The following is a 15,072-nucleotide window of genomic DNA, read 5'->3' as shown; positions in this document are numbered from 1 at the left end:
TAAAATGACAGAACAGGCTTGAGGGGTTGAATAGCCAACTCCCGTTCCTATGTTTCATCCAAGCGTGGATTTTTGTCACCGGTGTGTATTCACGGGTGTGAGACTCCATGCGCACTCGATCTCGCCCAGCCCTGGCTGAGTTGGGGAGGGATAGGGCCCAGCCATGGTGGGTGGGGGGGCCAAGAAGAAACCAAGCCCATCCCTGCAATAAATCTTTACCTTAATCTCCTGTGAGGGGGTGGGATTTGTACTGCAGGCCAGTGGTTTGAAACGGAGAAGAGATGGAATTGGGTTTATATTTATATGTCTGTCAGGCTGGCTCAGTCAATAGCCCGCTGACCTCTGAGTCAGATTCATGAATCACATTGGGGCTTTGCACTCAGTCCAACCTGATATTCTATTGCGGTGCCTGGGGGGGGGGTGTTGCATTGTCGGAGGTAACGAACATCGGATGAGACATTGAAACCGAGGTCCCGTCTGTACCTGTTCAAAGATCCCATGGGACGCTTCAAAAAAGAGAAGGGGTTTTCTCTCTCCTGGTCTCCTGGCTGACAGTCCCCCAAATAAAATTGGTCACTCACTCCATGTCTGTTTGTGAGACATTGCTGTGTGCAAATTAGCTGAGACATTCACCTACGAAATGCAGTCACTACACTGTACAGTATCCTGTGAAGTTCTTGGAGACTTACTCCTGATGTGAAATGTGCTATAATGTAATCTAAGGAATATTATCATTAATAATCAAATCTCCACTTTATTGTTGCGAAATTAAATCAAACTGAATCAAAGAAAACCTGGACATAAACCGGTCACGTGACACAGATTGTTGGGGTAAAAACAGGAGGATTCCTGATTGCTGCTGAGAAGTGCATGTGGGAAGAGCCGAGATCAGGTTCGCTCACGAGAGCCTCCACTGACGCTCACTGTCAGCTCTCCCCATGAATAGCATCCAATTCCAGGCTGAGCCAAATAATAAGGAGCCGTGAGATGCGATGATCATTTTAAGGTCTCGACAGAGTTCAGCCCTCTCTGTAGAGGCAGAGATGGAAGGCTGGACCTCCCTGAGAGAAATCTACACTGGAGCCTGATGTGGAGCTCAGCGCGAGGCTGTGACTTTACCACTGGGAGTTAATGAGCTTAGAGCCTTTGAGTGCGTGTTGCAATTGGAATTTATTTTCAGAGAAAATGACCATCCGTGGATGCATTAACCATCAGTGACCCTGTGAAGCCACCACGGTTCCGTGAGCCGTGACAATTGGTCTCTGTACAGCGATGGCTGTCACCAGGTCACCACGGGCTCTTCTGGTTACACTCTTGTCATGGCTTCCTTAACAAATCTTCATTCCGCAAAAGAAATCCTAGTCCGGGGGTGTGATCCTCTGCAGGTAAAGTAACGTGGTCAAGTTTGCTATATTGCAGTGCGTCAACCTGGCTCAGTGGTAACGCTCTCGGTTCTGAATCAGAAGGTTGTGGGTTCAAGCCCCACATTGGGACTTAGAATCACGTGGTCTTAGAATTCCATTGGCGGGCAGGTGGGCCTTCAGCCTCACTGCCCCTACCCTCTGGGACTCCATCCCACGGTCCCTCCGCCTCACCCACTTCCTTGCCTCCTTCAAGATCCTTCTCAAGACCCTCCTCTTCAATCATGCCTTCGGGCAGGGAGGGTGGGGGAAGGAGACTGATTGAAGGTGTGGTCGAAGAGGAAGGTCTTGAGACGGGCCTTGAAGGAGGCAAAGAAGGGTGCGATGCGGAGGGGCTGCGGGATGAAGTTTCAAAGGGTAGGGGCAGAGAGGCTGAAGGCCTGACCGCCGATGGTGGGGTGTGAGCGGTGGGAGTGGACAGGTCGGCATGGAGTTAGCAGGTCACAGAGGCAGGGAGGAGGGAGAGATATGACAAACGCAGTGCCTGAGCCGTGCAGAGTGAAGAAGGGAAGCTCGGGTGCTTTCAAGAGTTTTAAAGAAACAACTAAAAGAGATTAGCACTGAAGGTAAGTTTGAAGTCGCCCCAGTGATTGAATCTCAGAAAAGCAGCCCCATCCCACAAGAACATGTGTGATCAGCTCCAGATTCCTGTGCTGTGGTTGGGAGAAATTGTGCTGATTTCAGGACTAACCTTCACATCCTGTCACTAATCACTGCTCGCCTCTGCTCAGCTGGCGCTGGCTCTCTCCACAGCACATGCGGTACTGTGCACGTCTGCTCACACTGGCCTTGGGGTCCTGAAAACACTGCCTTTGCCTACAAAAAAAAGTCACTCCACTCGCTCCCTTGGTCCATGCCTTTGTCACCTCTCGGCTGAACTACTCCAACGCCCTCCTCGCCGGTCTCCCATCCATAAAATCCATCCATAAAATTCAAATCATTCAAAACTCTGCCGCCCGCATTCTCACCTGCACGAGACTCCGCTCCCCGATCACCCCAGTCCTGGCCAGACTGCACTGCTGCCTATCCCAGAGAGGATCGATTTCAAGATCCTCACCCTTGTATTCAAGTCCCTGCACTCCTCTGCACCCCCCAACCTCTCTGACCTCCTCTTTCCTCAAAACAGTACCCGTTGCCTTCGTTCCTCCGGGTCTGGCCTCCTCCTCGTCCCCCGAGTCCTTCGTCCGCTCCACCCTCAGCAGCCATGCATTCAGCCACTATGCCCCGAGGCTCTGGAACTGCCTTCCTCACTCCCTTCGTCTCGCTCCCTCCCTTCCAATTTTTCAGGTCTCTGCTGAAGACCTTTCTTTTCGACCGCGCCTTTCGACACCTTCCCCATCCTCCCCCATCCATTACTGTAAAGCGCTCTGAGACGCCGTCCGGCATGGAGGGCGCTATATACATCCAAGTTGTTGCTGTTGAAGCACTCGGAGACGTTTTGACCTGATGAGTTACATAGAGTGATCCACCAGGAATCAGGCCATTCAGCCCAACTCGTCGCATAATGTTTATACTCCACGAGAGCCCCCCTCACCCCTCCTATTCCCCTCTATTCCCTGCCCCCTCTGAATGCATTAGGTGCTGTATGTTATTGCCGTTTAAGAAGGTCTTTAGGCAGGATTTGAAAGTGGGGAGAGAGGGATCAAGGCGGAGGGATTGAGATAGAGAGTTCCAGAGCATATCAGTGGATGGAGAATGATAGACAGATACTGGAGTAGGCCAGTCTAGGGTCCCAGGTGCCCAAAACAGCTTCAAATTTTAGCTGGTTCCAACTGTACAGAACTCCACCAGCGTCTGAGCCAGGCCTGACCTACACATAGTAACAGTGCACTCCATGTCCCAATACTAACATACAAATACAACGGTGCAGAACTGGGGGAAGTGCTGCATTGTCGGAGATGCCGTCCTTCGGATGAGACATTCAACCGAGGTTCCATCTGCCTGTTAGGATGGATGTTAAAGATCCCATGGCACTATTTGAAAAGAGAAGGGAGTTTCTCTCGCCCAGTGTCCTGGCCAACAATCCCCTGAACATAAATTGATCATTTACCTCGTGGTGTTTGTGCGACATTGTTCTGCACAAATTGGCTGCTGCGTTTGCCCAGAAAATAGTCACTACGCTTTACATTAAATCCCGTAACGCTTTGAGACCTGCGCTGATGTGATGATTGCTATAGCAAATGGTAGAGTTTATATACATATATTATAGAATTATTGAAACATTATTAACTTCTTTGAAATTATTTTATTTCCTTGGTAAGATTGAGCTAAAGCTAGCTCAGTGACATCTCTAAATGTTATTTGAGTGTATTCATGTTTTTATATTAAAATATCCACGTATACATTTTTATATAGGTGGTGTTTAATGTTACAGTAGTTATATTTATTTCTTTTTTGGACTTTTGAGCGACTGCAGATGTAATTTGCATGAACGGCTACAAGATGGAGCTATTGTACAATGTGATGCTCAGGTAAGTTAACTGAAGTACCAATCTGTTGTGATTCTGCTTCATAACTGAAATTGTGAATATATGTTAACCCATGTAGTCAAAATAATTATTTTAATAATGCTTAAAAATGCTTATGTTGGCTCGAAAAATAACAAAAATGTGTTTATTATAGCCGAAGGATTGTTGAAGATGTTTGTCCATAACAAATTCATGTTTTAATTAAGTGTTATGTTAAAGCTGAGGTAGTTGAAGATGTTTTCCCATAACAAATTCACATTTGTTTTAAAGATGTTTTCTATAACAATTCTAGTTTAATAACAATTCATGTTCTTCTATAACTAACAATTCTGCAGATTGTATTTTATTATTATTTTATATGAGAAAGGAAAGATTGTATATTCTTATCCTGTGGAAAATCGATTAGAAAAGATGTATGGCTGAACTATATTGGTTCCGCCCAGGACGTAGCATATTGGGTGCTGTCTACACAAGAGCCATCTTTCGTGTGACGATATGAAGAGGTGAAGCAAATGTGTTGTCTTCGGAGTTAAAATCCATCAGACTTTAAATTTAGACTGTTCCATCATTTCATCAACTTTCGTTTTCTCCAGCAATTTCAGGAGGAAGGAAAACTGCAGAAATTCCAGAACGTCTGAAATCGTCTTAAAGGTAATGGGAGGAGAAGAATTACAACATATAACAACTGTTGAGTGAAGCACACAGCTCAGCTGTCCATCATTAAAGATTCAACTTTGATTTTGTAATCAACGAACCCAAGCAACAAGAAAATTCTGGTCTGAAGCAAGAGACTTTTCATCTGATGTCTTTTGCCTGCTGTTTGAATTTACCAACTGACTTTGATAACCGACATTTGTCTGTGCTCTTGATCCGTCTGCCGTATTTGTGATAATTGAACTAACAAACTTTACATTTCTTAAGTAAAGAATTTTCAAAGCATGAGTTGCTTAGTGTCTTTGGTTCCTCTGGTCTCAGGTCCTTAATTAAAAGAGGGCTATAAAGAATAAGCTGGTCTTACTCTGCTCATTCCCCAGAACCCAACAAATAGAGTAAATGTTTACTGCAGTGTGTGTATAATTCCATAACTTTCACTGTAACTCTCTGACATACCCCTCACTGTAGCAGTCTACTACACCCCACTTAAAAGGAGAGTATTGGAAGCTTTATTTATTAAACTGAGACAAGAGCCAAGACTTGGGGACCAGCTAGGAATACCCTACCCATTAGGGATTTGGGTTTATGGACCCCCAAAACACTGCATGTTAATGGGAGGGGGAGAGGAGATTGCTCTGTCCCCAGCCGGGCAGTATTAGCCAATATTAGAGCCAGGCAGCAGGTCTCCAGGTGGGTTCCTGTGTTAAAGATGACAAATTAAACAGATCTGTTCCTGGGAGATGTGCGGCACAAGGCAGGCGTGGCTACTGTTCACTCCTCCTGATAAGGCATCAGTGTAAGGCCTGGCCTCTAATGGAGCTGTATTCCCAGCAGAAGGAAGGGGATGTGCTGGAGAATGGGTTGGGGAGGGGACACGGAGAAGAGAAAGATACACTTAACAGCAATGTGTTCTTTGCCATTAAATTGCAGATGATTACTGAAATGGTGATGAGAGAAAAGTGGTCCATTCTACAACGCGCTGGTCATTTAAGTTAACTTTGGAGAATCTCAATCACCACTGCTCCCCAGTGAACAAGCAGACTGGTCTTCATACAGTGAGCAAGTCACTGGCAATGTGAAGCTGCGGGTATGAAAAGCTGCCATCAGGGGGCAGTAGACAGCCATCAGTAACGGGCACAGCCGCCAGATTTACGCTCCTCCTTACACTCAGTTTACAGAGCCCAATGCAACACTCAAACAACGCACAAGAGATCGGCAAACACCAGGCACTGAATCCAACCACTGTACAGTACACTGACTTTACATCATAATAGGTGAAGTGGCGAGGCACCCAATAGTGTGTGGGTGGGTGGGTGGTGGGGGGGGGGGGAGGGGGGGAGAAGGGGAGGAAGACAAAGGTACCTAATAGAAGTGTGTGGGGGGCGGAGAGGAAGAAGGGAAGAAAGAGCAAAACAGAGTACGTGTCAAGGTTGCGAAGGTGCAAGTGGTGGAAGCAGATACAATAATAGCTTTCAAAAGGGAATTGGATAGGTACTTGAAAAGAAAAACTGTGCAGGGCTATAGGGTAAGAGCGGGGGAGTGGGGCTCGCTGGCAGCTCTTTCAAAGAGCCAGCACAGACACCAATGAGCCGAATGGCCTCCTTCTGTGCTGTAAAATTCTATGATCTCCCCCGCTGACAGCACAGAGTGACAGCCCCCCCCCCAAAACTGAACCCCAGGTAAGGTTTCTTCCCACACAGGATGAAGGCAGGAGAAAGAGTCATTACAATTAAAGAAACCATAGACCACTCTCGGTCCTAAGTTACGTGGGCAGGTCGTTCACGGAGTTAAGAAGCAAATACATCCTGCAGATAGACACAGCAGCTCAACAAGAGACAAAACATTGCACAGGATTTACTGTAAAGTCCAGTGACTTTTGCAGGCAAAACAGGCAGCCAATTTGCAGGCAACAACCTCCCAAACAGCCAGGAAGTGAATGACCCGGCCAAGGCTTTTTTTGTTCCTGCTCTGGGGGTGGATTATGGCTAGGATGACACTGGTAGTTTCCAAAGGATTTACAGATTCAGGAAGAAAGATTAGCAGCTAAAAACTTAAGACAAAGAAAGTTTTAAGACGATCAAATGTGGCGATATACAATTTATTAAAAGCACAAAAATACAGGTTACAGACACAGTAACGATGGTTCTTGGCAAGTGTTGGCAGGGGAAATCTCTCCCCAACATAAACCCAGGCGGACACGATAAACTTAAATGCAAATTGGTAGCTCGACCCTTTTACAACAAAAGGCAGCTAATATATATATATATATATAAAAAAACTTAAAAGTCAGTAATATTCACTTAGCTCACTGGGGGGGGGAGTCAGATACTGTATGTCCACATTAAAATGAACATTGATGGCAGCAACCACGAATTAATGTCACAGCACTGGGGTTGTGTGTGTGTGGGGGGGGGGGGGGGAGAAGGTTTATGGTGCGGTTGGAAGTTTGAAATCATCCTTTTGATGTGAAATGGGGCTGGAGTTTGCGTTTTACAGAACTTAGAAACGTTAATTGCTTTTAAGTCGTAACAGGAACACACTCACAGTGGGAGTTAATGCTGAGCCTGGGTTCGCGTCCAGAGAATGAAAGGGAAAGGTTTTTATTTTTCTAAAAAAAAACACAGGCTGAAATAACACCTTATTAATTCGTTGCAGCTCACTAGAGGTCTGAAGATTACCGGACCTGAGAGGCTGTGAGATTTGGGGGGAGGGTTGGAGAGGGGGAGTGGGGGAAGAGTGGGAGTTTTACCCCAGGGAAAAAAAAAGTTCCTTTTCTAGAAGCAGTGACTGGGAGGGAGGGGGGAGATCCAGAGGGTTAAAAAGAAAAGGCATTCCTCATTTTTTAAATGTAAAACCGAGCAGGAACACTCGATGGAAACAAGGCTGTGGAGCAATTCCCTGGGCCATTGCCACATTTTTATCATTTATTTGTTATTTAAAATAAAAAGGGGGCAATTTCGTGCCATTCACAAGGTTTAAATCGTTTTTTTTCCCCCTTGGACAGAGAGAGAGAGAGAGAAAAAAACACCTCCCATCAATAAGATTCCCCACTGGAGAGAGAGAGAGAGAGAGGGAGAGCTTTGTGTGGAACCCCTTTTTGTTTTAAGAGGAAAAAATAACATTTGAAGAGGGGAAAATTGAATTTGGGAAGAAATTTGGGGGGGGATTAAGGGGGTGGGGAGGGGGGGAAAAAAATCAAGACACTCCCCACTCTCTCCTCCCCCCCCCCAAACCAACAGGAACATCGACAGAGCGGAATCTCGGCGCATTGTGGCGCTTTCGGGCACAATACGAACCCCCCGTGCGCGGTTGGAGGGCCTGTCCCTTTAAGGGGCGCCGGGCGGCGTCACGTGGTGCCTCCCAGTCCCCCATTCAACCAAACGGCGGCGGATCCGCGGCGTCAGGAAGTCTGACCCCATTTAAAGGGACAGCATTCCTGCTCTTAAAGGGCCACACACACCGCACCGAGAGACAGCGAGAGAAGGGGGAACCGCATTCAAAACACCCGGGAGGGAGAAAGGGGGTTACATATAAACAAAGGGAAATAAATAATTCCACCTCAGCAACAGTACAGTTCAGTTTGCATCAGTTTTTTTTTAAAAAAAAGCAGGTTCTCTCCCCCCCACACACACACATACACAGGGAACATTCAGACCCTCAAAAAAACAGGTCAACACACATATTTCCTCGGCTCAAAAATCTCATTGAGAAACACTGGAGATTTTTTTTTTGTGGGGGGGGGGAGGCTTTGAGAAAGGAGGGGGTGAGTGGGGGGTGAAAGTGTCCCACTCGATCCCAGCCTCTGTGATCCGGTTGGTACAACAATCTGGATTTTGTGTGTGTGTGTGTAAGTGTGTGTGCGTTTTATGTTAAAAAAAAGCACAGAAAAAGAACACTTTCTGCCACTCTCTGGACCCAAATCTTCCCTGAAACCACACACAGAAAAAGAGACAAGAAAGGACACGTCTTTTTTTTTTTGCCTCTGGTTCAATACAAACCCCGAGAGAGAGAGAGAGAGAGAGAGGGGGAAAAAAAGAGGATTTCTTCTTTCAACAGAAGCAAAAAAGATTATACACACAAATTCTCGATGCAAAAAAGTATCCTTTTTGTGACCAGGAGAGACTTTATATATATATATATATACACACAACACACATATATATATATAGTAAAAAAAAGCAACAAAGAAAAAGAGAAGCAAAAAAAATATTGATCACTTCCACACTCACTCACAGAGAAGCTTCAGACCCATTGCAAAAAAAAAGGAGGGGGGGTGGGGGGGAAGAGATTTGGGGAGAAAAGTGTCCTTTTCGTGTCTTCAGAGGGTTTTTTTTAAAAGAAAAAGGGGGAAAATGATAAGAGAACTGAAACACATCACACATTGCTGGAGTCTGAGCTCCAGGTGTGGGGTCTGTGTGTAAAAAATATATAGGAAAAAGGGGTCGAAAAAGTGTCCTTTTCTGTGTCTGTGTGGGGAGGGGGAGGGAGAGGGGGTTTTTTTCTTTAAAAAAAAGAAAATATTAAGAGGCAAAAGAGAGAGAAAATAAGAGAGGAGAAAAAAGGGAAGAGGTTTTAAAACAAAGGTCCTTTTCTGTATCTCCAGGTTGGGGGGAATAACATTCTTTTTAAAAAAAGGAGAGGAGAGGAAAGCGATTCGATTAAAACGATGGAGGGAGAGGAAGAGTGGGAGAGAGGGAAGGGAGGGGAGAGAGTGTGTGAGGGAGGGAGGAAGGGAGAGAGAGTGTGAGGGAGGGAGAGAGGGGGAGTGTGAGGGAGAGAGAGTGTGAGGGAGAGAGGGAGGAGAGTGTGAGGGAGAGAGGGAGTGTGTGGGTGAGGGAGGGAGTGTGTGAGGGAGGAGGGAGTGTGAGGAGGGAGGGAGGGGGAGTGTGAGGGAGAGAGGGGGAGTGTGAGGGAGAGAGAGAGGGGGAGTGTGAGGGAGAGAGGGGGAGTGTGAGGGGGAGTGTGATGGAGAGAGAGAGGGGGAGTGTGAGGGAGAGAGAGGGGGAGTGTGATAGAGAGAGAGGGGGAGTGTGAGAGAGAGAGGGGAGTGGAGGGGAGTGTGAGGGAAGAGTGTGAGGGGAGAGGGGGAGTGTGAGGGGGAGAGGGGGAGTGTGAGGGGAGAGGGGGAGTGTGAGGGGGAGTGTGAGGGAGAGAGGGGGAGTGTGAGGGAGAGAGAGGGGGAGTGTGAGGGGGAGAGGGGGAGTGTGATGGAGTGTGAGGGGGAGTGTGAGGGGGAGAGAGGGGGAGTGTGAGGGAGAGAGGGGGAGTGTGAGGGAGAGAGAGTCTCAGAAAGCCACGATGGCCCTGGTCCAGGCCGCTAACCCCGCCAGCGCCTGTTTACCGCACGGCTGTCCGCTCTGCGTCGAGGCGGACTCCGGGAGCTGCTGCTGCAACAGCGGCGGCTCATCGTCATCGCCGTCGCTGTCCGTGTCCGTGCGGTCGGGGTCCGGGTCCGGGTCCGCCCGGTGGACCAAACCCGAGAAACCCGCGTGGAAGATGGACACGAGGCTGGAGATGTGGCCGCTGTGCTGGAGGTGGAGGTGGCAATGGGGGTCGGGAGGAGGAAACTCCCCCAACCGCACCCGCTTGACGCCGGGGAGGAGACTGAAGTCCTCGGGGTCGCCGCTAGAGCCGCATTTGCGCTTCCTGCCGGGGCCGGGACCGGGGCCGGGGGGGGGACCGGGGCCGGGACCGGGGGGGGTCGGGGGGTTGGGGGGACTGTGGCTGTTGTTGTTGTTGTTGTTGTTGTTGCTGGAGGAGGAGGAGGTGGTGGGGGGTGAGGAGGAGGGGGAGTGGGGGGAGGAACCCAAACTGGAGCCGCAGCAGCAGCAGGAGGTCGCCGCGCAGTCCCGGAGGGAGAAGCCCGTCTCCACCGTGGTCACGGTGTGCGTGTCGAGGTCCAGCACCGTGCAGTGCGAGTCCCGGTTGGCCGGACAGACGCACAGCGGCTCCGCGCGGGGCTGCGCCACAGCGCATCCGGAGCCGTGGATGGAGACGCCGCCGCCGACGACAACAACACCGCCGCCGCCTACTCCTCCGCCGCCGTTGTTGTTGTTGTTGTTGTTGTTGACCCTCCTCTCGCTGAGGTACAGTTGCCTCGCGTTGCGCAGCACGTAGGACACCAGGAGGTTCTTGTGCAGTTTGATGCCTCCCCGTTCGCTCCTGGAGTTGTGGATCTTGCGCAGCGACATGGAGATCAGACTCTGGGCGTCCACCGAGCTCTCCGCCGCCAGCATCGCCCCCCCCACCACCGGGCACCGGGCACCGGGCACCGGGCACCGACTCCCCCACTCCGGGCTCCGGTCCGAACCCCCCCACCCCTCCTCTCTCTCTTCCTCTCGTTCCTTCCCCTGCGACAGTCACTTTTTTTGTTGTTGTTGTTGTCTTCCTCTTCCCGGAGAGCTCTCTCCCTCTCTCTCTCTCTCTCTCTCTCCCACTCTCTCTCTCGTCTTCTGTCCTTCTCCTTTTAAGAGATGCACAAAAAGAGGGTGGGGGTGGGGGGGGTGTGGGGGTGTGGGGGGCAAACACACCCCACCACACACAGCACCAGCTCCAGATGCAAAAAAAAGGGGGTTTAAACCCTCCCACACACACACACACACACACAGCGGTACCAAAGTGGTGGGTGGAAAAAAAGTGCCCCTCTTTTTTTTCTCTCCTTCTTCTCTATTTCTATTTGGCACAGAGAAGACTTCTCGACTGTTGCAGCAGCGCTTGGCTCTGTGTCTGTCTGTCTGTGACTCTGGGTGACTTGTCCCCTTTAAGAGATGCAAAGAAATAGGGGAATAAACCCCCCCCCCCCACACACACACACACACACACGAAGCAGCAGCAGCTCCAAATTGCACCCCCTCAATAAAATGGGTTATTATCTTCGCTACTTCCACAGAAGACTTTCCAGCTGCTGCTGTAGCAGTGCCAGACTGTGTGTGAGTGTGTGTGTGTGTCTCTGTGTGTGTGTGTCTGTCTGTCTCTGTGTGTGTGTCTGTGTCTCTCTCTGTCTCTCTCTCTGTGTTCTGTCTCTCTATGTGTGTGTCTATCTGTGTGTGTGTCTCTGTGTGTGTGTGTTTCTCTCTGTGTGTCTCTCTCTGTGTTCTGTCTCTCTCTGAGTGTGTCTGTCTCTGTGTGTGTGTGTCTCTGTGTGTGTGTCTCTCTGTGTGTGTGTGTGTGTGTGTCTCTGTGTGTGTGTGTCTGTCTGTGTGTCTCTCTCTGTGTTTCTGTGTGTGTGTGTGTCTCTCTGTGTGTGTCTCTCTCTCTGTGTCTGTGTGTGTGTGTCTCTGTGTGTGTGTCTCTCTGTCTGTGTCTCTCTGTGTGTCTCTCTCTGTGTTTCTCTGTGTGTGTGTGTCTCTCTGTGTGTGTCTCTCTCTCTCTCTGTGTGTCTCTCTCTGTGTGTGTGTCTCTCTGTGTGTGTGTCTCTCTGTGTGTGTCTCTCTCTCTGTGTGTGTGTCTGGGCACAGTGTGTCGGTGTGTGTCTCTCTCTCACGCTTTATAGCGGAGGCGGCGGGTGACGGGCCTGACTCCCGGCCACTCAGGCCCCGGCAGCCGCTCCCCGCCCAGCGCCCGGGCGGCCAATGCGGGTGAGAGGCGGCTCCATCAGTGCGGTTCAAATCCGATGTGAACAGCTTCAAAAACCGACTGACACTCCGCGGCTCCGGTGAGTCCAGAGCGGCCGTAGCCCAACGCTGCGGGTTGGGCGGCTTTCACGCCCAATTGGGCGGGTTCGTGGCTTTCCGTAGCTCAGTGGTTAGAGCAGTGGCTTTGCGAGCGAGAGACCCGAGTTCAATCCCAGGCGGGTCGGGGCCAAACCTGGGGCAAGTTTCCTTACCCCACCCGCAGCCCCTAATAATAATAATCCCTCCAAAAAAAAAACAACCCCAAAACAATAATAAATCGGTCGCTTTCAATCCCCGACTGTTTGTGGGGACGTCGCTGCGCGCGATCGGCCGCCGCGTCCGCCCACGAATATGCGGTCGATTCACTTTACAGTGTGTCCCGTGAAGCGCTTTGGGACGTCCTCCCGACGTGAAAAGCCCTCTGTCAAATGCGAGGATTATTATTTTTATTATTATTATTATTTCGCTGTGCGTGAGAAGACCGTTTTTTTTTTTGGGGGGGGGGGGGGGGGGTGAGTGCCTAATTGTTAAAGAAAAATATAAACCCTCAAAGGCGTGTTTTTCTCTTTTTTTTTCTTCATTTGCGGTTTCGAAAGCACTAACCGAAATTGGCGCGTGATGTTGGGCTACTTTTGGGCTACTGTTGGGTGGACTTTGGGCTACAAACCTATTTGAATTTGGGACGAGTCTCTCAACCCTTCTCAACAATCCCCCAAATAACCCGCTTCCGTGGCTGTTTGCGGGACGTTGCTGTGCGCAAACTGGCTGCCGCGTTTCGCTCACACAATTGCACAGTCACTACACTTTACAGTGTATCCCGCTTCAACGACGACGACGACAACAACTTGCACGTACATTAGCACCCTCCTCCAAGCAGGGTAGCGTCTCAGAGCTCTCCGAGACGTCTCAACGATGTGATAAGGCACAATGTCAAATGCAAGGAATATTATTATTATTATTAATTTCTGACAACTCTGTATGGATCCCTGCAAACTTGGGCTCACGGCACGACGCACAGCCCTCCCGAATCCAGCTTCCAGCCAGATTAACTTGGGGGGGGGGCACGGTCAAATGTTCGCGCTTCACAAAATGGTTTCGCAAAAAAAGAGAACATTACGTAATCCATTTCAATTCCCTCCCCCCCCCCACCCCCCCCAAAAAAAAAAACCCACATTAAATTACGCCTGAAGTGAAATGCGTTTGAGAATTGACGGGGAAATCGTTGTTGTTTCAAGAGCGGCTTAAAATAATACGATTCCTTAAAAATGATAAGAGTCTCCCGGCATCGTCGAACACTATCACTGTTTTTTTTTTGGTGGGGGGGCAAAGGGCAGGGGGCAGGGAGGTGGCATGTGGGACAAACTGGGAATGATTTTGTAAAGATGAGAATTTACGATTAATAATAATATTAATAGTTACATTTGGTATAGCACCTTTTACATCAAGAGGACGTCCCAAAGTGCCTCACAGGATATACTGAAAAGACTGCGTGTTTTGCAGCCAGTTTTTGTGTACAGCAATGACTCATAGCTATGGAGTAAATGACCGATTTTATTTTGCCGGATTGTTGGCCGAGACACCGGGCGACAGAAGCTGCCTGTTCATTGCAAATCAAATCAAAACTAAATTAAAAGTATTGAAAGTCAGAGAGTGAAAAGGGGGAAGTTAGGAAGTGTTTTTCCTCCTGGAGGATGGAATGGGTCACTGGAGTGAAGGCTGGAGCGGAGTCGGGATAGTTAGAAGGGAGTTGGATTAGCGCGTGTGGAGGAAGGGGATTCGAGGGGATGGGGAAAGGGCGGGAGTTTGGAAATAGGACAGAGATGGCTTCACTGGAGGAGTATACCCTGAGAGTGGGTTAAACGGCCGGCAAGGTTGTGCTGGAGCACTTGGTTTCTATAACATCCGTGTCTCGTTGTCCGGAAAATAATAATGATAATCCTTGATACCGTGCCTTTCACATCAAGAGGGTGTCCTGAGAGCCCATTGTATCTCTCTCTCTCTCTCTCTCTCTCTCTATCTCGCTCTCATGCCTCATGGCCTTAGCTTTATGTCTTAACATGTGTGATCGTGCGATGCTCGAAGGGTGGTTTTCCACAGCTCCTAAAGCCTCACTGCCCCCACCCTCTGGAAATCCATCCCACAGTCCCCCTCCCTCACCTCCTTCAAGACCCGTCTCAAGACCCTCTTCCTCGACCGCGCCTCCAGTCACCCTCCTTCAGTCTAAATTTTAAGATTTTTCAAAAAGGTCTTAAGTCTGAGATCTGTATCTGAAATGCCACATTTTGTGACAAACATCCTAATCACTGTAACACCCACATTTCAAGAAACCATCACGCAATTGACGTCACCCTGTGTTTTTTCATCAGCCGGGTGTCTGACACACACACAAACCGTAGGTGTCTTAAGAGAATCCAAACCAAACCGAGAGTTCTATGTGTCACGTACACGTGGACATTTTCCTGTGTCTCAAACAGAACGCGTACTCTCTACCCGGAGGGATGAGGGATGCACGCACTTTACCTGATCCTGGAGAATGTTAGGCTCAGGTTGGTAAGAGCCAAGGTTTAGGGACGGCAGATAAAGATTGGGTAAATACTTTTCAATATCCCCAATGCTTTCTGGTTTGGAACTCTGTAACCGTGGGGATTGGGCAGTGCTGTCTGCTTCCTGTAGCCCGTGATGGAGAGGTATAACATTCCTACCTCCTGATGGGACTACGGGAATGTCATTCGTGGAATGCAACTGGGCAGGGAGCACTGGCAGGCTTTACAACCGTCAAGCAATCTTGCCTCTTGCACTGGGATCGGGAATATCCTCCTGGTAGCATTCTTGGCATTGCGTTACGTCTCTCGGGAAATTAGATATATCGGGGACAACTCGTGACACAACCAAGACACCAAACTGTCCGTGGCTCTG

The 15,072-nt window shown here is 49.2% G+C and overlaps 1 protein-coding gene across 1 annotated transcript; it reads right to left on the bottom strand.

Annotated features, from left to right (window-relative positions):
- Positions 1 to 9,789: 9,789 nt before the first annotated feature.
- On the bottom strand, positions 9,790 to 11,037 carry ier5l (immediate early response 5-like). Its single transcript, XM_042337420.1, has 2 exons — positions 10,337 to 11,037; positions 9,790 to 10,189 (listed from the first exon to the last, which is right to left on the bottom strand). The coding sequence occupies exons 1-2, from the start codon at positions 10,777 to 10,779 to the stop codon at positions 9,829 to 9,831; spliced, it is 804 nt and encodes a 267-aa protein (XP_042193354.1). The 5' UTR covers positions 10,780 to 11,037; the 3' UTR covers positions 9,790 to 9,828.
- Between the last annotated feature and the right edge of the window lie 4,035 nt (positions 11,038 to 15,072).

This window comes from Callorhinchus milii, unplaced genomic scaffold, assembly GCF_018977255.1.
Source record: "Callorhinchus milii isolate IMCB2004 unplaced genomic scaffold, IMCB_Cmil_1.0 Scaffold8, whole genome shotgun sequence".
NCBI lineage: Eukaryota > Metazoa > Chordata > Chondrichthyes > Chimaeriformes > Callorhinchidae > Callorhinchus > Callorhinchus milii.
The sequence above is the reverse complement of the archived record's forward strand: the minus strand, read 5'-3'. Positions and strand labels throughout refer to the sequence as shown.

Coding starts and splice junctions, on each gene's coding strand:
- ier5l (XM_042337420.1), bottom strand. CDS start 10,779: ATGCTGGCGGCGGAGAGCTCGGTGGACGCCCAGAGTCTGATCTCCATG. Junction 10,190..10,336: donor AGTTTGGGTTCCTCCCCCCA/CTCCCCCTCCTC, acceptor CGGCCCCGGCAG/GAAGCGCAAATGCGGCTCTA.